The 27,131-nt window shown below is 50.5% G+C and overlaps 1 protein-coding gene across 3 annotated transcripts in view; it reads left to right on the top strand.

Moving 5' to 3' along the window:
* ANXA6 (annexin A6) overlaps positions 1–27,131 on the top strand; it is a 52,628-nt gene that overhangs the window by 14,327 nt on the left and 11,170 nt on the right. For 2 of the 3 annotated variants that reach the window (XM_022590174.3, XM_022590175.3), the window contains exons 3-23: positions 539–629; positions 1,321–1,415; positions 2,258–2,371; positions 3,341–3,431; positions 4,360–4,439; positions 6,427–6,483; positions 7,313–7,406; positions 7,836–7,931; positions 8,562–8,620; positions 9,885–10,007; positions 11,468–11,526; positions 12,933–13,011; positions 14,720–14,801; positions 16,061–16,155; positions 16,729–16,842; positions 18,194–18,284; positions 19,105–19,184; positions 19,789–19,842; positions 24,846–24,863; positions 25,650–25,743; positions 27,000–27,095. In XM_022590174.3, coding sequence (XP_022445882.2) covers positions 539–629; positions 1,321–1,415; positions 2,258–2,371; positions 3,341–3,431; positions 4,360–4,439; positions 6,427–6,483; positions 7,313–7,406; positions 7,836–7,931; positions 8,562–8,620; positions 9,885–10,007; positions 11,468–11,526; positions 12,933–13,011; positions 14,720–14,801; positions 16,061–16,155; positions 16,729–16,842; positions 18,194–18,284; positions 19,105–19,184; positions 19,789–19,842; positions 24,846–24,863; positions 25,650–25,743; positions 27,000–27,095 — 1,762 coding nt within the window. The remainder of the gene's footprint in view (positions 1–538; positions 630–1,320; positions 1,416–2,257; positions 2,372–3,340; positions 3,432–4,359; positions 4,440–6,426; positions 6,484–7,312; positions 7,407–7,835; positions 7,932–8,561; positions 8,621–9,884; positions 10,008–11,467; positions 11,527–12,932; positions 13,012–14,719; positions 14,802–16,060; positions 16,156–16,728; positions 16,843–18,193; positions 18,285–19,104; positions 19,185–19,788; positions 19,843–24,845; positions 24,864–25,649; positions 25,744–26,999; positions 27,096–27,131) is intronic. The other variant, XM_089909570.1, reaches the window with a different exon arrangement.

The raw sequence follows: 27,131 nt of genomic DNA, 5'->3' as shown, positions 1-27,131 counted from the left end.
TACACCGTAAAGTGCCATAGACATATGTGGGGCTCTGGTTACTTTTGCAGGAATCATTCCCACCCCCTGCACTCAGTCTGGGTTTTATCTCTCCCGGCTCCTGGGAAAGTGGTGCAGAGCCGGGGGCTTGGCTGAGCTCTCCTCCCGTGGGGAAATGGCACCACCCTTGGGGCAGGCGGTGGCAGGAGGTACAGGGAGAGTCCTCCGTACCCTTGCCCGGGCTTTCTGTAGCCAGCGCGCCATTTTAGGGGCAGGGAGCTCAGCCACGCTCCAGGTGAGCGACGACGGTGTCTGGGGTAGGAGAGTGCAGGTGTGGATAGAGAGAAGTGGGCAGATTCCATCTCACCATGTCCTGGGTCTCTTCAGAGCACTGTGAAAATACACCCCTGGGTCTTGCTGTGGCCATTATGGAGGCTGAGTTTTGGGATTTGTAACAAATATCTGATCATTTTAGGGACAGTGGGGACCTTTATCCTGTGGCCAGGGCTGGGAACCCCGTTCAGGGCCAGCACCTCACCCTCTGCTCTTCTCTCCACAGGGCGCCAAGTACCGGGGCTCCATTCACGACTTCCCCGACTTTGACCCCAGCCAGGATGCCGAGACTCTGTACAATGCCATGAAGGGCTTCGGTGGGTGCTCGGCCACCAGGAGTGGGGCCCTCAGGAAGAGAAGCGGGATTCAACTGGGCTTGAGGGTGTCCCCATACCAAAAGGATAGCCCTTTTGGTGGGCGGTGGGGTGGGATGGTGAGATGTACTCGGTCATTCTTTGGTCTCCTCTTTTTATTATTATAATTTTATAATGAACTATTCAAATAAAAAGATCTAAAGAGTAGGAGAAACTTTACCCATAGACCTGCCACCCAACTTGAGAAATAGCACTTACTTCCTCATATAGTTGAAACCTCCATGGTGGGTCGCCCTCCTGATAGCATCACTCTGTCTTTTCTCTTGGGGGTAAGCACTACCCTGAATTTGCTGCTTATTCTCTTTTCTTTTCCCTATCACTGAAAGAACCCTGTCCTGGGCGTTAGGACACCTGGGTTTTTCTAAGCCAGGCTCATTGGGAGACCTTGGGTGAGTTGTTGCTCCTTTCTGGGCCTCCTGTGATGAGGAGGTAGATCAGGGGCCCTCTGAGCTCAGATACTACATGTGCTAGGATCTCTCTCGGTGGTGGCTTGTCAGGTCCCCATAGATTCCCCCCTCCAAGGTCACTGCCTCACGTGAGCAGAAGGCTGATGCTGAGGACTTGCAGGGAACAGCCCTGGTGGGCTTCCTGGAGGCAGGTTGGGGTAGGGTGACGGGTGCCTACCCTCTTCTAGGCAGTGACAAGGAGGCCATACTGGAGCTGATTACTTCCCGGAGCAACAGGCAGAGGCAGGAGATCTGCCAGAACTACAAGTCCCTCTATGGCAAGGTAACCATGGCAACCAGAGGGCGGGTGGGATGGGGAGTGGTGAATGATTTCATTCACCTGTGTGTTCAGGGCCTTTTGTGAGTATTTTACTCCAGGTCAGCCTCTGTGCTGGCACTTCCGCCCTCCTTTTTTCTTTTTCTTTTTTTTTTGGCTGTGTTGGGTCTTTGTTGCTGTGCGCGGGCTACTCTTCATCGCGGTGCGTGGGCGTCTCATTGCAGTGGCTTCTTGTTGCGGAGCAAGGGCTTAGGTAGTTGCGGGCGCGTGGGCTCAGTAGTTGGGGCGCACGGGCTCTAGAGTGCAGGCTCCGTAGTTGTGGCACTTAGTTGCTCCGTGGCAGGTGGGATCTTCCTGGACCAGGGTTCAAACTTGTGTCCCCTGCATTGGCAGGCGGATTCTCAACCACTGCGCCACCAGGGAAGTCCCCTTCTTTTTTCTTCTCTCAGGCAGGGGCCATTCAGCCACGGGAACATCTAGAGCACCTGCTTCACGCTGGGCACTGTGTTAGGGGTTAGGGCTACACAGGTGAATAAGACCTGAGGGTGTTAACCCTATGGACTCACGGACCGTGGGAGAGACACACAGTGAACAAGTAAACAGACAACGGCGAGGAAGAGGCACGGTGCTGTGGACTTGAATCCTGCCTTTTGCTAGCTGCGTGCCTCTGGGGAGGTTACCTGATGTCTCAACCCATTTCTGAAGGCTGATGATAGTATGTACCTCCACCAATGAGGATTAAGTGAGATTACTTAGTCCAGTGCCTGTACAGAGTAAGTGCTCATTAAACGTAATCCTTATCAGTGTAACTGCTCTTCTATCTCCTCCTCCCTCTGCCCCGCAACCAGGACCTCATTGCAGACTTGAAGTACGAGCTGACAGGGAAGTTTGAACGACTGATTGTGGGTCTCATGAGGCCACCTGCCTATAGTGATGCCAAAGAAATTAAAGACGCCATCTCGGTATGAAGTGTGGGTCTGCGCGTGTGTAAGGGTTGGGGGCGTGGTTAATGGGAGATTCCAACCTCTCCAGCAAGCGTTCAGTGAGCCCTGCACCCACCCCGCGTGTGTGCCCTGCTTGGAGGCAGCTTGCCCAAATCCTATCCCAGAGGGGCGCCACGGTCTCTTCCAGATGGACAGAGGTGGGACAGGTGTCGGTGTGAGGCCCACCCTGTGAAATGGGGCCCTTGGCCCACACGCCCACCCCAGCAGCTTACAGTCCCGAGGAAGCAGGACACAGGGAAGTGGAGACAGATTGTGTCCAACATCCAAAGGGCAAGGACATGTTAAAGGAAGTCATGAGGACAGGCCCTGGGCTCGGGGTGGCTGGAGAGGGCGTCACAGAAGATGAGAGGATCGAGCTGGGCCCAGAGCCTGGAGAGGATTTGGTTTGATCAGAGTGGGCTGGAGAGGAAAGGGCAGGAGCGGCTGAGGAGGTATGTTCAGGATCTGAGGGGCAGCCCAGGCTAGTGGAAGTAGAAAGTCGCTCCCCACCAAGCGGCGGGAGACCAAATGCCCTCGAGTGTACTTAGCACTTTACAGTTTATAAAGTGCTATGATCTTTGCCTCAGATGAGCTAGTAAACATGAATTTGTTTCTAACTAATAAACGTAACCATGTAAGAGGTTATCACCTTCTCATTCTTCCTGTGAGTTCAGTAGAGCAACTAGTATCATCTCCATTTTATAGATGAGAAAAGAGAGGTACAGAAAGATAAAGTTTTTTTAATGAGCAGTCACAAAGCAAGCTTCAGGCAGAGGTGGCACTAGAACCCCATCTCAGGGCAGCAGCTCCAGCTTGGTGCCTAAGAGCTGTGTTAGGGGCACCCTGAGTGCTGCGGGTTTCCTTGCTCTGACCACCCCAGGTTCCCATCTCGGGGCTGGTGGCCTCCCATCCCAACCCTTGACTCACATGCCCCTTCCCCTCTCCCAGGGCATTGGTACCGATGAGAAGTGCCTCATTGAGATCTTGGCTTCGCGGACCAACGAGCAGATCCACCAGCTGGTGGCAGCGTACAAAGATGGTGAGAAGAGCGGGAGGGGCCATTCAGGGTTTTTCAGATGCATAATGAAGGTGATCACAAGAGTAGGGACCCTAAGACTCTACCCATTCACCTTTTTTTTCTACTTCCCTCTGTTCTGTCCATCCATCCAATAAGTACCTGCTCTGTGCTGGGCAGTGTGCTAGGTTCTCAGGATATGGCGGTGGGCATCCATATAGTTCCTGCCTGAGAGCTTATAGATTAATGAGGTAATGAGGGATACAGATAATAAACAGGTAAACAAATAAACATGACGGTGACTTGTTGTGGTGAAGTGTTATGAAAGAAACAAACAGAGAACAAGCATCCGACTTTAACTGGGGAGGACGTGCTTCAGACAGGTGGTCAGGGAAGCCTGTCTTGGGAGGAAATGAGAAGGATCCAGTTGTACACAGAGTGGGGAAGAAGACCCAGAAGAGGGAATGGCAAGACCAAAGGCCCTTGAGCAGAATAAGCCTGGTATCCAGTGCGAGCCTAGAGCAGTAGAGGGCAGGACCGGATTACACAGGGCCGTGTAGGCCAAGAGAGAGAGACAGTGTTTATTTCAAGCCCAGTGGGAAACAGAGGCGCCCACGATGAATGTGGGCTTTAAGACAGTCACCCATGTTGCTGTGGATTGGAGAAGCAGAGAAAACAGTCAGAAGGCCGTAGCCACTCTCCAGGTGAGCGACGACGGTGTCTGGGGTAGGACAGCACAGGTAGGGATAGAGAGACTTGGGCAGATTCCATCTCATCACATCATGGGTCAGTACAGAGGACTGTGAAAATACACCCTGGGTCTTGCCATGGCTGTCATGGAGACTGGGATTTGTAACAAGTATCTGATCATTTTAGGGGCAGCAGGGACTTTTATCCTGGTTTCCTGGGGTGTCCTGGGGATGGGACTAGAGCTTGTGTTCCTTCCCCGCAGCCTACGAGCGAGACCTGGAGGCTGACGTCATTGGGGACACCTCTGGTCACTTCCAGAAGATGCTCGTGGTCCTGCTGCAGGTTGGTCTACCTTGGGGCCCTCCCCGAGCTCTCTGCCAGGGTGCAGGGGGCTGTGAACACCTTCTCCCTGTTTTCCCAAACAGGGTGGCCCGTGAGGGCCTCCTTGGTGGTTCTTCACATGTAAAGTCCTCCTTGGTGTTTTGTGGCCTCCCCCCTCCCTCTGCCCATCTTATCCTCAAACTGGAGATGGTTTCTCTCTGGCTCACCTGGGTGTGGAATCTGAGCGTCCAGGGTCTATTCTGTCCCCCGTGGCTTGCACAGGCAGGTGACCTGCATTTCTTTTCACATACCCTGTCTCTCTTGTGCTCCTGTGTCCTCCTTCCTCTCTCCGCACGTACCCCTTCCCCCTCCTCTCCAGCCTCGCTCCTGCCATGGCTTCCCCAGCTGCTGCACCTACCTGAGCTCACCAGCAGGGGCGCCAGCGGGGTCATAGCATCTCTGGAGCTGCCTGCGTGGCATTCCCCCATAGCCAAGCCCTGCTACTCCCTCCCACCCACGGATGACATAAAAAAGAGCATAAAGATGCTGCACACTGGTGTCCGTGGCTGAGTTCTGCCTGCCCAAGTTGGGTTTCTTCCTTTGTTCATTTCCCCCCACATACGTTTTTTTTAAAAAAACACTTTGAGTTAGTTGCTAACATTTAAAACTAGGGAGATTTAGGTCCAAAACCAGATCTCTAGATTCTTTTGAATAATCGAAAGCTCTGGCAACAGCAGGCCTGCATTCTGCACGACTGCAGTGGCTGGAGTACACATCCCACCCTGCTGCTTCTCCTCTCCCTGCTCAGCCCCTTGGGAACAGGCATTGAGGTATCTCAAGTCCAGCTCCAAGGACCAAACTTTTAGGAAGGTTTATATATAAAGCTACCTCTTTGTTTCTTTCATTGCCCTCCCTCCCCTCATCTTACAGCAGCCGCTCCCAGTTCTTTTCCTCTTGTTACCATAACTACCCTCATTCGGTATTAGGCAGCTGCGGAATTATCAGGAGATGATCTTCAAGAGTGGGAAAGCGTGGCCTTTGCCCCCATTTTCAAAGCTCATGTTCAGGACAGGAGCGTGCCAGCCTGTATCTTAGAGTCAAAGATGTGGCCTCCTCAATATCTAACATCTAGCAGGCGGTTACATGGCACGGATTGTAAGCGTACCAGCTCTGTCTCCTTAGACTCGCTCCCAAAGAGAACCAGGGGGTTTGAGATCGTGAAATGCACAGTTCAGGGGGAACAGGAGATAAGCATAGGCTTGACCTCTGCCCACATAACTAGGAGCCCAGTATGGCTGGCCCCTGGCCCCTGTGAGTATCCTCCTCTGTCTGATGGGGCATAGGGCGTAGGTGGAGTGACAGGAACACAAATAGGATTTGGTGCCTTCACAGCTTGTGAGCTCAGATCTCAGGCCCCCAGTCTCAAATCCTCATTGGTGAATTCCTTGGCTTAAGATATGGGAGCCCCTAACAGAATGCAAATATGCAGACTTTTGACCCCTGTGATATTGTTGGATGGCCTCGTGGACCATGCCGGGACTTGTGGCAGGAGTCCTATCCTCAGAGATGTTCTCAGTACAAGGCTTCCTCTGGGGTGGAGGCACCTAGGAAGACCTTGGTTATTCTCAGGACTCCTCTGTTTGGTCCAAGCTCCAAGGATGAGGGAGAAGCCAGTGGGAGGGGCCCTGTGATTTGCTGCAAAATAGATGCTGTGGTCTTTTTTTTTCTTTTTCTTTTTTCTTGGCTGCACTGCGTGGCGTGTGGGATTTTAGTTCCTCAACCGGGGATTGAACCCAGGCCCTCAGCAGTGAGAGCTCAGATCATAACCACTGGACCACCAGGGAATTCCCAGGTGCTGTGGTCTTGATTCAGTGGCTGCTGTCAGTCTCTTCTCCTGGACACTCTGGGCCACCACGGTTTTCCCAGTCCTCCCTGTCTCTACCACTGGCATCCAGGCTTTGTCCTGGCTCTGGTATCTGAACCATGTGTTCCTTGTCTTTCTGCCCAGGGAACCAGGGAGGAGGATGATGTAGTGAGCGAGGACCTGGTGCAGCAGGACGTCCAGGTAAATCAGCACCAGTGGAGGTCCCCGGGCACAATGAGGCAGCCCTGAGAGAGGGGAGAGGTTGGGCATGCAGGGAAGGGCTGGAGGCAGAGTAATTTGCATCAGATGCCAGAAATAACTGACTCACAGCCATCATTTATACAGTGCTTTGTTGAAGAAAGGACTTAAGTTAGCTTTCAAAGGTACACAGTATGTAAAGTTGGTGAGATGTATTTTGGAGCTTTTCATCATTTGTTCATTTATTCATTCAGTTAATTAATATTTATTGAACACTTACTATGTGCCAGGCATTCTGCCAAGCGTTGGGGAATCCTAAATGAACAAAGTCGGACAGTACTGGGGAGACAGGCATATATTAATCACACAAACACCCTCCCTGTGGATATACCATACATTCCAGGTGTTTTGAGCTCCCACTATGTGCCAGTAACACTGCAGCAGTAGATACAGAGAATGTAAGACATAATTCCTGTTCTTGAGGAGCCCATGTCATAGTGGGAAGCAAGGCATATAAATATTATAATATACACTAGATCAAAGCTATAAAGAAACAGGAAGCCTAGAAGAGAGAGGGAAGGAAAGAGAACTCTGCCTAGGGACATCAGGAAGTGCTTTGAGAACAAATGGGACATTTAATCTGGGCCCTGAAGTTTGAGTAGGAGTTTCCCCAGAAAGAAAGGGAGAAAGCTGTACAGGTGTATGCAAATGTCCTGAGGCTACCAATTAAGGGCATGTTCAGGGATCTGGCAGCAGTTCTGAGTGGCTTGGCTGGTGAGTTCTGTCTCCTGCGGTTTCCTCTTTTAGTTAAGTCCCACCTCTTCCCCTTCAGGACCTGTATGAGGCAGGGGAACTGAAATGGGGAACAGATGAAGCCCAGTTCATTTACATTTTGGGAAATCGCAGCAAGCAGCACCTTCGGTTGGGTAAGCTCCAGAGAAGACCTACAGCTGCCCCCTTCGAGTTATGCCAAGATTTCCTTTCTCTTTTCCTTTTCTGCTAAGGGAGCATGATAGCTGCCTCATCCACAACCCAAACACTAGTCTTGATTTTATTAGATGGTGGTTTGTATAGGCCCTCATGAGAGGCCTTAACAGGATGTTCAGCCCCTCCATCTCAGTACCAGTCCTGTCTTCATGTTGGAGCAGGAGGTGTCCACGGTCCCTCACAGCAGACGCAGCGAGGCTGCATGGTGGCTGGTGATGTGCACGACCTCCCTGACCCCTCCCTAGGTGCCAGCCCTACCTTCATGGTGGCACGCTGGTCCTGGCCACTATGCCTCCCCTTCTGAAGTCCCCATTCCTTCCAGTGTTATGGGGGTACTCTTGACACCCCTTTCTGTCTGTCGCACTCAGTGTTTGATGAGTATCTGAAGACCACGGGGAAGCCGATCGAAGCCAGCATCCGAGGGGAGCTGTCCGGGGACTTTGAGAAGCTGATGCTTGCTGTGGGTACGTGCTGACACTGCATTCCCGGGGCCTTTGAGGGATTCAGGGATTCTGACCCAGGAACAGGGGAATCGTATGGTATGGAGGTGGGAAGGAGAAAACCAGATTGTCTCTTTGCAAGCCAGACATTTCAAGAGTCAGTATGTCTGAGCCTGGGGTAGGTTGTGTGTATGTGTTTCTTGGGGGAGAGCTACGGCCCAGCCCTCATCTTGCCCAGAGCTATCCCCCACCAACCCTATTTAAAGGAGTTAAGTTCTAGCCCGCTCTGCCAGCAAGATCCAGAGGTTCAGCTGGTACCTTTCTGTTGAGGAACTACCTTTCCCAGTCCCATCCCAGATGCTTCCCCACCTGACCCAGTTCCCTGTGAAACCCCGAAGGACTAGAAAGTGGAAGGGGGTCCTTGCAGTACACTCCCCACATTACAACACGCCCATTTTCTGATTTCTGTGTCCCCTGGGTTTGTGATAAAAGTGGTGGGTCTGGGGTGCTCTAGGACTGCGGCTTATCAGGAACCAGGTTCTTCCCAGGTTTGAACTTGGTGACCCCCAAGGAACGGAAACAAAAAAGGGCTCGGGCCACCCCTTCATCCTTCCGAGGCAGCCAGAATAACTACCTCTTCCTCCCTCTTCCCAGTGAAGTGCGTCCGGAGCACCCCAGAGTATTTTGCTGAAAGGCTCTTCAAGGCAATGAAGGTGCGTGGTGGGGTTGATGTGAATGAGGTAGGGGGATGGGGGCTCTGCACGCCTCCACAGGACTGTTGGGAGTCTGACAAATCCTTGGGGTCCACCGGCCAAAGCGAGTGTTCAAGGCATTGACCACAGGACAGCGTGATGCCACTTGGTCCCAGGTGAGCTCCAGAGCCTGGAGCGCTGCCTGGTCGCACACCTGTCCACCCAATACCTGCCCTGTCCTCATGATTGATCAGAGGGTGCAGTGACAGCCTGCATCCGATCCAGCTAACCAGCTGGGTTGGAAGCCCATGCTTTTTTTTTTTTTTTTTTTTAATTTTTATTGGAATATAGTTGATTTACACTGTTGTGTTAGTTTCAGGTGGACAGCAAAGTGAATCTGTTATACATACACATACATCTGCTCTTTTTTAGATTCTTTTCCCATATAGGCCATTACAGAGTATTGAGTAGAGCTCCCTGTGCTATACAGTAGGTCCTTATTAGTTATCTGTTTTATACATAGTAGTGTGTATATGTCAGTTCCAATCGGAAGCCCATGCTTTTTAAATACTATTAAACAGAATGTTTATATACAATGTACGTAAATAAGTGAAAAACAGTTTGGCATTTTCTGCCAAGATTCGTGATGTTCATCCCTGAGACCCGGGTACTGACGGTAGTGCTTCCCAGGACTTTACACACATGACACACAGAAAGTGGTGATATTCCCACAGTGCACCAGGCTGAATGAATCATTTGTTGCCAGAGGCCATAGGCCCAAAGTCCCTGCATGGCCATCCCACAAGGACAAGTGGCCTGTAGCCCATCCTCTGTCTTTCAGCGCCAGAGTGAGCTGGACAGCTGGACCCCGCAGAGACGTTTGCCTGTATGATGTGTTCATAAGAACGTTCATAGCAGTGTTGTCCATATTATGAAAGAACTAGAAACAACCCAGTGTCCATCAGGAACATCATGGACAAATAAATGCATAGGGGTGTATTTACAGAGTTCCAAAATGTGCAAACCTAAACCACGTATTGCTTAGAGTTACAAAGTTAGGTAAAATTATGAGGGTATCAAGGATGGGAATGACATGAGGTCAGGGGAGGAAGGAGATAAAAGCAGGAGGGACACACAGGGAGCTTTGGAGGGATTGGCAATTTGCTTCTTTCGTTCTTAATTTTAACATTTTATCTCAAAAAGTTGTATTTTCAGTTGAGCTGGGGGCTGTCAGCACTCCAGCCCCCTCTCAACTCCCCGTCCCCCAAACCCGCTTGTCCTGCAGGGGCTGGGGACTCGTGACAACACCCTGATCCGTATCATGGTCTCCCGCAGTGAGCTGGACATACTCGATGTCCGGGAGATATTCCGGACGAAATATGAAAAGTCCCTGTACAGCATGATCAAGGTGAGGTGCTCACGGGGGTACAGAGAGGGCTGGGGAGCTCTCCCAAGAGAAAAGGCACTGTCTTGGAAAGCTGGGCATCTCATGGGGATTCCAGGAGCCTCAGCCTGTGGCACCTTCAGGAAATTTAAGGCAGCTCAGCAGAGGAGCAGATGTCCAGGGTGCTTGTAAGACATGAGGCACCTCTTTAGAGGAAGGCAGGGCGGGGCCATGAAGAGCATGAAGTTGAATCCAGGCTGAGGACTCCATCCCTAGGGCAGTGAGAGGTCAGCCTCCTGAAGGCAGCAGGAGGCACTGAAGAACACAAAGGAGGGTTTATTTGGGACGTGTTGGCCCTGGGCCAGGCGATGACTCTGGGCTGTCCAGCCCACGAGACTGGAGACAGGAGACAGATGCAGAACTGGTTGAGTTCTCCTTGTTTTACGTGAGTGGGATAAAGCTTTCTGAGTTCAAGCTGAGCTCCCCAAAGTGTGTTTCTTTTTTTTTTTCTTTATAAATTTATTTATTGATTTACTGATTTTTGGTTGCATAGGGTCTTTGTTGCTGCACTCAGGCTTTCTCTAGTTGCAGTGAGCGGGGCCTATTCTTCGTTGCGGTGCTCGGGCTTCTCATTGCGGTGGCTTCTCTTGTTGCAGAGCATGGGCTCTAGGCATGTGGGCTTCAGTAGTTGTGGCTTACGGGTCCTAGAGCACAGGCTCAGTAGTTGTGGCACATGGGCTCAGTTGCTCCGCGGTATGTGGGGTCTTCCCGGACCAGGGATCGAACCCGTGTCCCCTACATTGGCAGGCGGATTCTTAACCACTGCGCCACCAGGGAAGCCCCCCAAAGTGTATTTCTAAATAGGAATTGTATAGGCATCGTGTGCAAAAATGTCCCATGGAAAACGTTTGGGAAAAAGTAGAATAAGCAAAGATAAGTCAGCTTCTTTACCTCAGCACTTCTCACAGCCTTCACTTTAGTATGTCCATTATGAGGCTCCAAGAGGGATGTAGAATATGCCGTGTCTATCAAATGTACATTTGTTTGTTTGGTTTTGGCACTCCCAATGTTTTTGCTCAGGGAGCCCTATTTTATGGACTATTTCATGTGGGAGAGCATGGCTGGGGATCATCTGGTGGCAGGGGTGTGCTGAGGCCAGCTGTCTGGGGAAGGCATCTCTTCTTAATTCCACGTTCAGTAAAGGCATATCGGTAGCTTGGAATTGTCCATTGGAGGTATTTACACCATGGAAATTGGCAAATGCTACAAATCAGGGCTTTTTTTTCTTTGTTTCCTAGAGAGCCAGTTGTTACTACTTACCAGCACACCACTTTTTGGCCTCAGCCACCTCCAGACAGGAGGAGAGTCAGGGCTGCTGTGAATACGTGGACAGCCTCCCCCTGTTTGGGGGAGAACCTCCCCTCCTTGTCTGAGAGGATCCCAGGGCTGAGTGAGAGGTAACCTTTCTCTGTCTTTCTCCCCAGAACGACACCTCTGGCGAGTACAAGAAGACTCTGCTGAAGCTGTGTGGGGGGGATGATGAGTAAGTGACCTCCTGGCCGAGGGCTGGAGGGCGTGGCCTCGGGCGAGGCCGCAGTCGTGGCCGGTCAGGATTCTCTTGGCCTCATCTGGATGGATGGGTGGATGGATGGATGGATGATGGATTGGATGGGCTTGGGGATTCCCCGAAGGTCAGAGCACCACACAGGTGAAAGTCTGCGTGTCCATGTATGTGCCCATGAGTGTGGTCTCCCATACATGGAGACGTCTACTCCTGTGAACTTGGAAGTCAGCCTGGGGGTGTGGACCAGGAATCAGGATATGAGGGTCTAGGCCCTGCTACTTTCTTCACAGGTGCTTCTCGGTTTCATCATCTTTTAAATGGAGAAAATACAGATGCCTGCTCTGACTACTTGTGTATTCAGTACCTCTGTATTAAGTACTCTCCATGTGCAGGCGTTGAGGGGAAGCACAGTGATGATGCCTCCGGCCTAGAAAAGCATACAGACCGGGGTGTACGTACTGATGGGGAAGTATACGAGCCTCTGAGAGCCCTCAGAGGGTGCACTATGCCAGACAGGGCGGGGAGGCTCCTGGAGGTAATGAGGCTGAGATGCAAGGAGGAGGGTGAAGAGGTGAAGACAGGGCCTGGAGGGAGAGTGTTTGGGGTGGAGAGAGGGCCTAGAGAGGAGAAGGCACAGCCTGGTTCATTTATGTAACTGAGGTCGCACTTCTGTAGCATGCTGGGGAGAGATGAGGCTGAGAGGTGGGCAGCGTCTGGGGCCTCTTCCTGGCACACGAACCTCACCTAAGGGTAGCAGAGAACCAGCCGTTGGAGGCGTTAAATTGGGGCATGACTTGACCAGATTTGGGTGCTAGGAAAGGAACTACAGGTACTCTGATTTCCCTTCTCTGGGGCTTCTAATGATGCAGTTAAGTAGGGAATACGAGAGCCTCCCGTTTACCTTTGTTAAGCGCCTTAGGGGCTGATTCAGTTCAGCAGATGTTTACCTGGCAACTAATAAACCGGGGTGCTTGGCAGAAGGAGAGGTAGAGATGGCGTGGCCCTAAGCTGGTCATGGACGTGTCTGAGAGGGGAGACTTGGATAGAAGTCACTCACATTATAAAGAGGAAAGGGGAGGTTGAGGGACTAGAGAAATCATCTCCTGCGTGGGGCCTGGCGCCAGGAAGGCTGCTGCTCAGAGCCAGCATGGTGGGGGGGGGGGTGTCGCAAGAGAGGGTAGAAGGTTCTCAGAGGTGGAGGGAGGGCTATGGTGAATGGGTGAGGCCCAGGCTGCAGAGAAGGGAAAGCCAGATGGATTTACTTCAAGTGTGTGTGCATGAGTGTGTGTGCGTGTGTGTGTGCGCGCGCGCGTGTGTGTTGTGTGTGTGAGTGTTGCCCACGATGACCTTCCCTCCTGTCCTCTCCCTAACACCCTCCGTTCCAGTGCTGCTGGCAAGTTCTTCCCGGAGGCAGCGCAGGTGGCCTATCAGATGTGGGAACTTAGTGCAGTGGCCCGAGTAGAGGTCAGACCCTCCCCCCACCCCGCCTGCTTGACCTCTTGACCACAGTTTCCACTCTTCTGCTCGCACCTTCCTGCTGCTCTAGTTGGCACCCAGCTGCCCCCTGGTGGCCAACCCGAGACATTGAGTCTCACGTCTTGAAGCTTCCTGTTCTCCGCGGAGTGATGGATGGGTGGGTGGGCACTCTGGTGTTGGCATCTGATTCCTGCGTTCACCTCTCACATGCTGGGAGGTGTTCTGCCCCACTAACTACTAACAGACCTTGCCAAATGGAGACCCGGTTGGTTCAGTAGCGGGGCCTATCCCATCCTGGGTCCGACAGTTGGGTTTTGGAGGCATGAAAACTGAGAACAGCTGGGCACCCCTGGGTGCACTGGGGGATTCTTGGTCATCCTGACCATCCTCAGACCCAGGGTCCACACAGGGCAAGAAGGAAAGGTTTCACAGAAGTACTCAGGGCAAACGCATCCAGGGACTGGTAGCACTTGGCCCCTACGAAAATATTTGGAACCTAGGACTCTATTACTCACTGGCTAGCTACCTTTGGCGGGTCCCCACCTCTCTCTGTCTCCATCTCTCAGACGAGGCTGTTAGTCATGGCAGTCTGGATGCCCTCCAAGGGCTCCTGTGCTCTGATGTTATGGGACGGCGTTTCCCCAGTCATAAGGCAAGAGCTTGTCATCACAAATGATGTTAAGTCACATGAGAAATGAATTGCGTTTTTCTTCTGGGGAGGGGGACCTCCATGGCATTAAATAACACTGACTCCACATAGTGAGAAAGCTGCTCCACTTCACTTTCATCAACCTTATTGTTAATGTCAAAGAAGGAGTCTCAGTTTGGTGCCACGTCGTTGCCATAGTCGCTAATTTCCCCTTTTCACAAAGAGCTGAGAGAGCTAGCTTCAGGTTCACAGCTTCTGGCAAGCAATGGTGTCTTGTTAAATTGGGTGGTATTTGAAAACGTGTTTTGTTTTTATGACATTTATTTTCATGGATTATTATCAGTTTATGGCACATGACACCAACTTTCTATTCATGATAGTGATATAAAATTATTTTCATTCATTAATTCATTGAGCAAATTTTTTTTGAGAGCTTACCCCTGTGTCAGGCACTGCTGCAGGCTCTTGGGGTATATCAAAGAACGAAATGGACCAAAATCCTTGCCCTTTAGGCATATTTAAATACACTTCAAAATGAATGCATTTAAATAAAACAAAAAAGAAGCTGAATTAAGTTAAAATATTAAGAAATAACATAGGGTGTACACAAATATAGAAAACATTATGAAGTCATTCAGGAGTGACTGAAATTTGGGCAACTCTGTTCTGGTATTTCAGAACATTTCAGTTGCCTTTTCAGGGAGAGCATTTCTCTAAGAGGCAAAAAGACCTTGGCAACAGGGCAGGGTTCCGAGGGACTGGGCTCCAGTGCAGCTGGGCCAGAGCTGACTCCTGGGGCAGGAGCCCGGCCTCTCTTCCCCTGACAGCACTTGACCTGCTCCCAGGCCTGGGTCTGTCGCTCTCCTCCCTCTCTCAGCTCTAGGGCAGGGGTCTGTCTGCTGTGCCTTCACCCCCGCCTCTTTCCCCCCAAGCTGCTTGGTTTGGGGCTCATGGGGAAAGAGCCTCCCCTCCCTCGCATGCTCCTCTCTTGGCCTGGCCCCCGGGGGGCCTCCAGGCACCTGCCGAGTCACTTTCTGCTTCTTGCAGGTGAAAGGAACTGTGCGCCCAGCTGGTGACTTTAACCCTGACACAGATGCCAAAGCCCTGCGGAAAGCCATGAAGGGACTTGGTAAGGGGCACGTGAAAGGGACCCGGTTGGCCTCTGGAGCAGCAGGGGTGGCAGGTCTGGCAATGGGCCTGGCAGGGGCAAGAGCTGAGGCCTCAGACTGGGATCTGCAGGATGACGAGCACTTTATTTGCTTTGAGTCTCCACCACCCTGGAGCCTCCAGCTCCCTAGGTCTAGGGAGGAGGGGAGTGAGGGCGTTTGTAAGGAACATTCCCAGAGACCAAGGTGCTCCCAGGCCCTGGTAGAGAAAAAAGTACTAGGCGATAAGGCTGGGTTTTTCTCTGGCTTTGCTGCGGACTCAGTGTGTGACTTTGGGCAAGTCCCGTAACCCACCTGGGCGTCTCAGTATCTCCATGCATAAAATAAGGGATGTGGACCCTGTAACCCAAGAGGCCATTTCTGGCGTGGGAACACCTCCTGCTGGTTGCCCACATCCAGGCCTCCGTTTGGCTTAGATGAGAAGAACCACCTGTGGGTGGGTGGCCTGTCCTCAGGAAGGCCAGCGGGGACAGAGCATCTAGGCTTGGCTTCCATTGCCTTTTCTCCCCCATCTGTCTAACAGCACCTCCCAGGGGACCTTGGGCGAAGTCTTTTACCTTCTGGGCCTCATTTTCATTTGTCTCATGGGAGTAATAATATCTACCAAGCATATCTAGGACTGTAAGATGACAGGGGTAAAAATGCTCTTGAAAGATAGAGTCCTTAAAAAATTAATAAATAATAAAGACAGAGTCCTGTGCCAGGTCTGAGGTTGATGGCATTGATCTGAGGGGCAGGAAATGGTACCCTGATGCCTTCCAGAGTCAACCTGCTGTGGTTAGAGGGACTTGGGGTCCAGCTTTCAGGACGTTACAGAGAAAGGACGCAGGGTCCCCAAAAGGACTTAGGTTGTCAGGTTGGAAGGATCCCTTAGTAACCCCTCCAGCTCTTCATGTGAAACAGAAGAGGAGGGGACTTGTCCAAGGGGATGGCCATTGCCAGAGCTGGGACTAGAACTCAGAAGCCCTGGCTCTCCACCCAGTGCTCTCTGCTCCCCCAGGGGTCTTTGTTTCCTCAACGAGTGACACAGCAGAAAGAAGTGCAGAAGGAATCCAGGGGAAGTTAGTGTCTTGGGCCAGAAGCAAGGCTCCTGCGGGGACTTGGGGGCATAAGACTGCCTATCTTGGCCTCTACCCTGACAAAAGTGGATGGGGCCCATCACTGGGGGAGATGGGGGAGCTGGGCCAAGGCCTTCCTCTGAACTGTGGTTCTGGGGACTCAGGAACGGACGAGGACACCATCATTGACATCATCGCGCACCGCAGCAACGCCCAACGGCAGCAGATCCGCCAGACCTTCAAGTCTCACTTCGGCCGGGTAAGGGCGTCATCCTGGGCCCTGGGCCCCGCGTCCACGCTGCTTCTTGGAGGGAGCTCGGCCTGTCACAGCCAGCTCTGCACCTGGGTCTTCACGGCAGTGGCACCCACCCCCGCCCCGCGTGGCCACGTGTTCTTGGAGTGTCTCCAGCACTGGATTTGGGCTGCCTGCACACACACCTCTCCCTCCCACTGCACCCCGGGTTCCTTGTGGTCAGCAACACGTGTGTGACTGGCTCCACTCAGAGCTTCGATCAGGGATATGAGTTGTGTTAGTGGCATCTAGTTTTGGCTGACCAGTTTCCCCAGGATGGAAATGGCACTGCCCCCTTTCCTTCTCTGTCTCCTGCCTCCAAGGAGAACAAGCAGGTCTTCCTCCAGCTTGGTTTTCTTCCCCCACCCTCTTTGGCTTCCTCAAAACAGTGAACCCAACGTCAGCCAAGACAGACACAGGCTCCCACGATCCCTGCATCCACGTGGAGCCCCCGTCTCCTCCTTCCATGTCTCCTCCCTGTTCCAAGTCACATGTGGGCAAGTGCTGATGTTGGCATGACCTTGGCTCTGCTCTCTGCAGGACTTGATGGCTGACCTGAAGTCTGAGCTCTCTGGAGACCTGGCGAGGCTGATTCTGGGGCTCATGATGCCACCGGCCCATTATGATGCCAAGCAGTTGAAGAAAGCCATGGAGGTAAGGTGTGGGCACCAAGGGAGTAGGGTCCAGTCTCTGTGGGTGCTGTGGGGGACACAGGCACTCCTCCCAAGCCCAGGTGTGTTGGGTGTAACTCCTTGGTAGAGCCCCTCCCACACCTATCCTGGGCTCAGTGTCTTAGCTCAGTTCCCTGTCTCATCAACCCACAAGGCAAGGCTTCTCTTTTGTCCCCATTTTACAGATGAGGAAGCTGAGGCTCAGAGCTTAAGTTACTTGGTTAAAGTCATAGCACTAGGAAGTAGCAGAGCTGGAATTCGGATCAAGTCTTCTGATTCGAGTGCCTGACTTGACAACCACATGAAACCACTAGAGTTTTCGGCTCCTTAAGGATTAAGAGGAGAGCAGACATTCCCCGGGCAAAGCAAATTGAGATTATTGTCCTTTTCAAATTCCTGGACAAAAAAATGAATGACTTAAAAACGTGGAATTAGGAGAAGGATGGGGCTAGACCATGGGTCTCAGAATACTCTGAGGATAAGGCTGTCCTCATCACACACCAGCTTTTAATAAAGAGACTGTTGAAGCTTTCCTTCAGGTCAGAGAACCCAGAGACCAATTGACCACTGGGCAGTAACCGCCCAGGACAGAGACACGTCTTACCTTTTTTTATAGCCATTTCCCCAGCAGCTTGCACAGTGTCTGGCACATAATGGGTGTTTAATAGATATTTGAATCCGTCAGTCAACCAGTCCTAACTGCCTCCCTTCCCTCCCCCAAAGTGGAGACCTTAGAATAATGGGTTCCTCAGCTGCCTCAGTCCATGTATCATCCATCAAATCCAAATGTAAACAAATGTAGCTTGTTGTTTTCCTTAAAGCACGGAACTTTTTTTTTTTCTTCTGACAAATATGTGTTCACCATGAAAGCTTGGGAAAACATACACAGAGCAAAAAAGAAGAAAATAAAAATCATCTGTGATCCCTCACCCACCCGGAGACCGCAATCACTGTTACACTGTGGTGCATGTCCTCTGTCCTTTTTATGTACTTAGATATAAATATTTATATTCAGATATGTATGCATATAAGCATTTTTATACACACACACACACCCATATCCTGTATATTCTTTTCTTTTTAAAATTTTCGGTCCAAAGCACTTCTCATGGGAGGTTCTGGAAATCTTTACGAGCTAGTATGGTCCCTTGATCGTGCCAAGGTCTGGTCTGGGGGCCACATCTGAGGGTAAAAAGAAAATTAGGGAAGGCTTGGTCTGAGCATTGACCTCCTGCGTGGTTTCTTGGAGCAGGGGTCTCTTTGACCTGGGCCCGTCGGGCCTCTGTATGGGGGTCGGGGCTGTGGTTCAGATCCTCTTTGCCTTGACCTTCTAGGGAGCCGGCACAGACGAAAAGGCTCTCATCGAAATCCTGGCCACTCGGACCAACGCCGAAATCCGTGCCATCAATGAGGCCTATAAGGAGGGTGAGTGTGGGAGGCCTGGGGCCAGTGCCTCTGGGAGGTGTGGGGGGAAGAGCAGGTCCCCCAGCTCCTGGCCTCACCCTACAGCCCTGCCCCATCTCCCTCCTCTCAGGCCACTAGGCTTTGATAAGCCCGTTGGGTGTGCCCAGCCCTGTGTCTGGGAAAAAGGTGCCCCAGACGGAGTCCCAGCAGGACAGAGGCCTGGAGGTAGAAGAGGGTTTGACTGGGAGTGGGAGAGAGAGCACCCAGGCCACTGGAGAGAGAGGGTGGCTTCATGGGCGTTTGGCCTGTGCAGTCACACAGGGCCCCACATTCAGAAGGCCCTGTGCCTGGTTACATGCTTTGCTGTCACCGTCTTGAAATTTTTAATAAATTTTTAACAAATGATCCCATATTATCCTGAAGAACCTTGCGTGTCAGTCAAAAACGTTTTAAGCATTTTCTCTTCTGAGCAGCTTTAAAATGGTAGAGTCTTTGAGCAGGGAAGTGACATGATCAGAGCTGTGCTTTTGTGTCCAGCAACTACCATGCAGAAGCGAAGGTAGGAAAGAGAGTGAAGACAGAGAGGCTGTTGTATGGGAGGGGGGAGAGGCACTGAGCCCTCAGCAGGGACAGGAGCAGAGGGAGATGACGGACCGATGGGCACATCACTGTCAAAATCAACAGGAGGGTAGCTGGATGCCCCCAAGAGCCAACTACAAACTCCTTCATCTCCACCACCCCGCCAGCACTGCTCTGACTTCAGTCTGCCCTTCTAGGACCCCTTCCCCATCCCATGTCCTTCTTGGCCAGCAGGTGCCCACACCTCCTTTCTCTGTCTCAGACTATCACAAGTCCCTGGAAGATGATCTGAGCTCAGACACGTCCGGCCTTTTCAAGAGGATCCTCATCTCTCTGGCCACGGTGTGTGAATTCACGGCCCCAGGCCTGCTTGGTCCTCTGGGGCCCTGGGAGTGGGGGAAGGGCTGCTGCAGGGAAGAGCAGGGAGTTAGGAGCCCACTCCTGATGAGGAGAGGATGTCTTCCCCTGCTGCCTCCTCAGAGTCTTACCACCGAGGCAGTTACTACTTGTGCAATGCCTTCTCCATTGTTCACTTTTCAAAGCTGGCTTAGTGCCCCCTTCTCCAGGCAGCCTTCCCTGATTGCCCTCAACCTGGCTTTTTGGGCCCCCAGCTGACAGGACAAAGCCATGTAGGTGACCTTTCCCTGTGTCATCATCCAAGAGCTTCTGTTACCATCTCTTGAATTCTCGCAACCCAGGCGCCAGGCCCTGATGCACAGTTATGGCAAGCTCAGTGTGTCTGAGTCAGGCATTGGGCTAAGCGCCTTCCCAATGTTTGTGTTAATGCTCATGACTGCCTACCTTATGAAGGCAGGTTTATTGTCCCCATGTTACACATGAGGGAGAGGATTCAGAGAGGTGAGTGGCTGAGCAAAGTCCTGTGGCTACTGAGGGACAGAGAGGGTGGATGTTTGGAGGCTGAACTTTCTTACTTGTCCTGCTACAGGGGAACCGTGAGGAGGGAGGAGAAGATCGGGACCGGGTGCGGGAAGATGCCCAGGTGAGACACCCCACCCCATCCCCTGCCCAGCTGACATCTGTCCATGCCAGGCCCTGGCTATCTGGGAGTGGGGAAGGCATCTGGCAGGACATGGCTGGTGTGACCGGCTACACTTAGACTTTTGGCTTCTGCACCTCTCCACCCTTAGAAGTGAGACTAGGACACTTTCCAGAACTTTCAGAGAGAGGCTTGGGAGGGTGGTGCTGATTCTACTGACATTTCCTATGTGAAGAGTAGAGCTCGAGCCCTAGACCCTCAGAGCTAGAAGGAACCTATGGATTGTCCAGGTCAGGCCCCTCATGTTACAGTTGGAAAATGGAGGCCCTGAGAGCGTGAATGGCTTCTGAAAGTCACACAGCAAATCAGTGGCCCAGGTGGAATTGACCCAGAGGGTGCTGGTCTGGGAGCTTGCTGGGAAGGGGGCCTGAGTGCTAAAGGTCTCAGTTTATTATCCATAAAATGTGACCAAGTCGAAGGGAATGTCCTGGGAGACCTAGAAAGGGAGTTCATCGAGGGCTGGGGTCTTTGTTTTGCTCACTGATGTATCCAAAGTGGCACATGGTTGGTACTCAATATATATCTGTTGTTGAGTGAATAGGGGGGCAGGGGGTTCTATAGGGTCTCCTGGATGCTCTGCTGCTACCCTGCTTCTAAGGCTGATGAGCTTGAGGTCTGGAGATGGCTTTTCATGGAGGCTGGACAACCCCAAATCCATTGTTCCCCTGGGTCGCCATGGATGGGGAGTCCCTGTTGGGCCATCTGCACTGTCCCCACTCACCTGAGCCTTGTTCCCGGCATCCTCTGGCCCGGCCCAGGTCCAGGGGTCAGGCATAGATACCACAGCCAGTGTTTCCAGCCCCCTTCTTTTACAGTTGGTGGGTTGAAAAGAGCCCTGATAGACTGGGAGTCAGGGCAGCAGCCCTGTTCTGAATTCTACCAACAGGGATGTGAAATGTTACAGCACCCTCTGAGCTGAAGAATCTGTAGCTGTAGCCCGACAACTACAGAACTATTACAGTGTGTACTGAGTGTGACGCTGAGGCTATTTCATACTTTGGTATGACCCCATTTTCTTACTGGAGGAAAAATGAAGCCCCTTACCTATCCAAGGATACAGTTTGTAAGTGGCCAAGGTGTGATTTTAAGCCAGGCTTGCCTGGCTCCAAAACCTGCACTTAATACCATTTAATATCCTCCAGGACCCAGTATAGTAATTTCCCTGCAGCTTCCAAACCAGGTAGCTGCTGGTATCTGGTTTTCCTGCCCCTTGTTTGGAATACAGTTGTCAGAAGCTGCAGGGTTCCATTCAGATAAGGTATTCCAAATGTGTTATAGATATGTTTAGGGGGGCTAGCCTGGGAACCCAGTCTAGGAAAGCCCCCCACTAGACTGGCTTGCTGAGACCACATTTCATCCCCTCATTCAGCAGGTATTTATTAAGTACTGCTGTGAGCAGCCCCATTGTGCCGTTAAGGGTCTTTGAACCTGGCTTTCTCCTGAAAGCTCAACCCAAATCCATCCATCACCCTGAAATTCATCCTCCGGGGAATTCTACTTGGTGCCTGGTCCGCCTAGGAGGCTATGCTTCTAGTTGCTGCCAGCAGGGGGCAATGGTGGGCCTCGCTGGCAGCTACTTTTCAGGCGAGAAGCCGGGAGAGAGAACCTGGGTGGAGTCAACCAAGGGAGCCAGAGCCAGACCCCGCCCAACTCAGCTGCTTCTCCAGATTCACAGTTGCTAGACCCTGATCTTAATGTGGACTCATTTCCTTATAGCTAGAAATATTTTGTTTCTCAAGTAATACATTATTTTGTAGAAACTTTAGAAAATAGACAAGCAAAACCAAAACCCCATAACCTACTACTAATAATAGCTATTGTTAATATTTTATAATATATTATTCTAGTTGTCTTTTTATGTATTTATAAAAATGGATTCCTGATTTATAACAGTTAAAAATGAGTATTCTGTGAATACGGTAACATATTTTTTAAAAATCAATAGCATCATTTAATGGCTAAATACTTAAGAATCTACCAAACTTCTTTTAAAAAGCCCTCTCCCTGGTAACCATCTCTCATCACATTCATGATTTTTTTCCTTAGAATAGATTTCTAGAGGTGAATTGGGAATGCTGGAGGAAAATGTATACAAAAATTGAAGGCATTTCACATGCAGAGCCAAGGTCCCCCAGAAAAATAATGACATTAGTGCTTGACGGTGTGTGCTTGCTGGTTTTACACCTCCTCCTTCCCAGGCTCTCACTCTGGGCATCGAGAACAACCTCAAGCTCTTGGAAATCTGGGTCTGTTATGATCAGGTGACATATGGCCAGTGTTTACCTGTTGCCCCACAGTATTGCAAATAGCTTGCCCTTTACTCTCAGTGTTCCAGTGTGAGCAGTAAATCATGTAAATAATCTAATTATTATAGACCCAGAGTGAAATGAAGAATTGTGGCCATTTTTAGATAATTCAATTTCCAGGTTATTTTTTAATATAACAGCTTTATTGAAATATAATTTGCATACTATCTATTGACCCATTTAAAGAATACAATTCGGTGGTTGCTAGTGTCTTCACAGACTTGTGCAACCATCACCACAGTAATTTTAGAACATTTCATCACCCTAAAAAGAAACCCAGTACATATTGCAGTTCCTCTCATTTCCTCCCAACCCCCCAGCCCTAGGCAACCACTAATCTACTTTCTGCCTATATAGATTTACCTATTCTGGACATTTCATATAAATGGAATCCTACAATATATGGCCCTTTGTGGCTACTTTCTTTCACTTTATTGTAATATTTTCACAGTTTGTCCATATCATAGTATATATCAGTACTTTATTCCTTTCCATTGCCAAATAATATTTCATTGTATAGATATATTACTTTTTTAACCTCCATTCATCAGCTAATAGACATTTGGGTTGTTTCTACTTTTTAGCTATTATGAATAATGCTACCATAAACATACGTGTACAAGTTTTCATGTGCACGTATGTTTTCATTTCTCTTGGGTGTATGTCTACGAGTAGAATTGCTGGGTCACGTGGTAACTCTAACTTTTGGAGATTAATTTTGGCATGAAGTGGCTCAGCTAATGAGGAAAAGCTTTTGTGTTGAATATCTGGAAAATTATTGTAGTCACCCACTGCATTTTTCATATTACAAATATGATAGTCTTAAAGTGCTTTGAAAAAACAAATACATCTGGGGGTTCTTCTCATCCAAATAAGTAAAGAATCTTTGACACTTTAGATTCCATTTTGTTTAATTTTTTAAACATCTCCCTCTTTTTAATAGCAATACTAGACTTTTTAGCATAACTTTAAAAAAAAACCTGTGGTAAAATACACGTAATACATTGTACAGTTTACCATCTTCACCTTTCTGAAGTGTACGGTTCATTGGCATTAAGTACATTCACGCTGTTGTGCGGCCATCTCCACCACGCACCCACTGATCTCTTCATCTTGCAAAACTGAAACTCTGTACCCATTAAACAGCAACTACCTACTCCCCTTCCCCCCAGCCCCTGGCAACCACCATTCTGCTTTCTGTCTCCATGAAGTTGACTACTCTAGGGACCTCATATATTTGCAATCATACAGTATTTGTCCTTTTGTAACTGGCTTATTTCACTGAGCATAATGTCCTCAAGGTGCAACCAGGTTGTTTTTAATATGGAAAAGTGTAAATAAAAACCAGAAGCATCCCATAATCCTAGTAGCTCTGATAACTCCTATTTGACTTAAAAAAAAAAAATTTAACGTATTTGCATGTTGAGGAAATGTAAACATAAAATTTCAGGAAAAGTAAAACAAAATGCAAAAGCTCTTCCCCCCCGTCCTTCTCCTTGAAGGTAACCGCTGTCAACAGTATCTTGACTACCCCTCTAGCACGACTTCCTAGTAAATATGTAAGAGTGAGCATACATTTATCTTTTCTCATCTAGGTAAAAGGAACACTTATACACAGCATGCTGTACTTTACTTTTCTGCTTAATTTAAATGGAAACTCTCTCCTTATCAGCCCTGCAGACCAGTCTGATTCTTTTTACTCGCTGCGTGGATTTCCATTACTAAATGAACCATTGCCTGTTTAACAAGTGACCTAGTGATGGTTTCCAGTTTTTCTCTATTACAGTGAACGATATCTCCAAAGACTTCTGCTGGTTTATTTGTAAGAGAAATTCCTAGCAACGTGTAGTCGCTCGATCAAGCGGTGTGTGCATTTTGAATTTTGATAGACATTACAAACTTATTTAATGCAAAGGTTTCTAAAGCCTAAGTCTATTGAGATGTTTATAAAGAGGATGATTTCAGTCTGCCCAATAGAATAAAGTAGTTGGCAGAGTTTCGGGAAAAAAAGAAAAGGCAGAACTCAGCCTGGGGTACCACAGGACTGGCTCTATTCTGTTCCCAGGCCCTGCGAGTCACAGCTATTTGCCTAACAACGTAGTGTCCTAACCTCACAATTTTGTGTTCAGCATAACGTGATGATGAAAATTCACCCTTGTAAGATGACGTGAACAGCTGGCATCTTCCCACCTGATCGGCTGCACGTCCCCTCCAGGCCTCAGCTTTCCTGTCTCCTGTCTGTAACATGAGGGGGTAAATGACAGGTCTCCTAAGGACCCTTCAACTCCGAGTGTGGTAAAAGTTGTAGGAAACAGGGCACGTCTCACGTCGAACTTCTCGGTGGCTCTGAGGAGTCGCCCTAGGTTGCCAGGAGTGAGGGGTAGAGTGTCCTGTCCTGTGCCCTCCTCTTACCCCTCCAGTAAACACTTTTCATCGTGAATTCCCAGACCTGTCCTCATTTTGAGCTCCAGCCCAAAGGTCAGGGGAAGGTGCCTCCTCCCAGCCCCTTCCCTGCCCCCAACTGTGGGACCTCTGCCACCCTGAGCCAGGCTCCCTCACCTGCACCCCAGGGCCCCCTCTCCGGGCCTCCTCTGACTCTTGCCTTCCCCCCTCTCTCTCCTGTCTCCTCCTTGCTCTCAGGTGGCTGCTGAGATCTTGGTGAGTGCCCGGTTCTTCACGTGGATTTTAAAGGTCTGAGTCTGGCTGTGCCTCTGGGCGGAGCTGAGGGGCAGAGTCAGGCAGTGATTTGGGGGCGTGCCCCCCAGGTTCTCTCTCTCCCCTTCAGGGCCTCCACAGAACCCCGGTGGGTGACATATGGGCCAGGCGAGTGTTTCCCAAAACTTCACCACTCACCATCTGCCTGATTTGTGCTACATACCACCAGATGTGAATAATTTTCTTTAAATGGACTCTTTTTATTTTAACCCAAAATGAGTTATTTTAAAGGAAATTTCATATCGATGTAAATAGAACTGATAGCTGGCTAGAAGATCACTGTGGAAGCCTACATATGTGATGTGTAAAAATATGTTTGCCTGTTTACCCCACTTGGGGAAACACTGGCTGGGCCATTTTTCCTTGCACACGTGCACAGACACACTTCCCCAGAGGGGCTTTCAGAGGGGTTTAAAGATGGAAGGAGAACTCTGAGTCTCCATGCCCAGTGCCTGTTTGCCCCTCCCCTGGGCCCAGTCCCGTGACCCTGAGGCCAGGGTGGAAGTGCTCTGTGCTCAGCTCCTCTGGGTGAGTCCACGGGGTCTCTGGGAACTGGAGCGGGGATGTGGAGCCCGAGGAAGAAGGAAGGGGCCAACGTCAGCCTCCTTGGGTGGCTGAGTTAGCCCAGCTTCTAACTGCCCTCGGCCCAGGCAGACATGAAAGTGAATAACAAACGAGGCTTTCTCGTGTCTTCCCTCTCAAATTCTCTCCCCGACCTGGGCTCTGCAGGAAATAGCAGACACGCCCAGTGGAGACAGATCTTCCCTGGAGACACGTTTCATGATGATCCTCTGCACGCGTAGCTATCAGCACCTCCGGAGAGGTGAGGCCTGACTCCCTCCCCCTCCCAAGTCAGCAGGAAGACCCCCTAGTCTTGACAATAGGAGCCAGTTGCCCACGCACCCACTCCTTACCCCAGCAAGGGAGTGTGGTGGCCAATGGGGACCGGGAGCCAGGTCTAGTCCTGGCTCTGCTGCTAACGGCATCATTCAGCCTCGGGCCAGCTCTCTTCACCTCCTTTGGGAAGCATGTGGGATGCCTGGGATAAGAGATGGCAGGTGGCTTTTCCCTCCAAGGCCAACTCCAGTGGATTGGTAGTGGCTGCCTAGAATGCTGCGTTGAGGATTCGAAGGTTCTGTGTCATGATTCTTTGGTAACGTCTGCCAGGAGCAAGGCGGTGAGGGGTGATAATGACACAAGGACCATGTACACACACCAGGCTGCCACGTGCACAGGGCACACCCGTATGTGGTGGCCCTGACATTAGGTGATGATGAAGTGCCCTTACCACTAAGACATGGACGTTTTGACACGCATATGCCTGGCACTTGCCAGTAAAAGTGCTTTAGCACGGTGACTAAAAGAACGGACTTGGGAGCTGGAATGCCTTCATTCAGATCTCCCACTTATCAGTTGTGTGACCCTGGGCAAGTTACTGAATATCTGTGCCTTACTTCCCTTACCTATAAATTAAGGATTTTAATTCTACCTCACATGACTGTTGTGAGGGTACAAAAAATAAATACACAAAAAGCACTTAGCACCTGGTAACTTCCTTAGTGTTATCATTGTGATTACTTACATGAGTCTCTATCCCGACTTCCCTGGTGGTCCAGTGGTAAAGACTCCACGCTTCCACTGCAGGGGACACGGGTTCGATCCCTGGTCAGGGAACTGAGATCCCACATGCCTCAGCACAGCGAACAAACAAACAAACAAAACAAACCTCTATCCAGGAGGAAGGGGAGGCCCAGAAAGGTGGAGGGGTTCACCCCAGGTCAACTTGATGAGCTTGTGGCAGAGCTGTGAATAGGACACGTGCTCCTTCTGCTACCCATGCCTGGGTTCCTGGAACTTGTCCAAAGCTCTGGGGCACTGTCTGACTTGATAGAGATTTGGCTCTGAGCTCAAGGCAGCCCTGAGGTCAGAACATCCCTTCCACAGCAGTCCTGACCAATGCATTTAGGTCTGGGCTGCAGCCATACCTGCTGCTGCTGGGTGGGTTGGGGAGGGGTGATCTTCCCCCCTTCCTCTGAGTCAAAGCTCACCTCCCACCTCCGGGGCTTCTCTTGGGGCCAGTCTTCCAGGAGTTCGTCAAGATGACCAACTATGACGTGGAGCACACCATCAAGAAGGGGATGTCCGGGGATGTCAGAGATGTGTTTGTGGCCATCGGTAACTGGTGGGGACCAAGGGAAAGGGCTGGGGGGC

The sequence above is a fragment of the Delphinapterus leucas genome, chromosome 3, assembly GCF_059928025.1.
Source record: "Delphinapterus leucas isolate spDelLeu-1000000601 "Yukka" chromosome 3, BTC_Dleu_Yukka2, whole genome shotgun sequence".
Classification (NCBI taxonomy): domain Eukaryota; kingdom Metazoa; phylum Chordata; class Mammalia; order Artiodactyla; family Monodontidae; genus Delphinapterus; species Delphinapterus leucas.
Note: the sequence above shows the minus strand (reverse complement) of the source record. Positions and strands in the feature narration are given on the sequence as shown.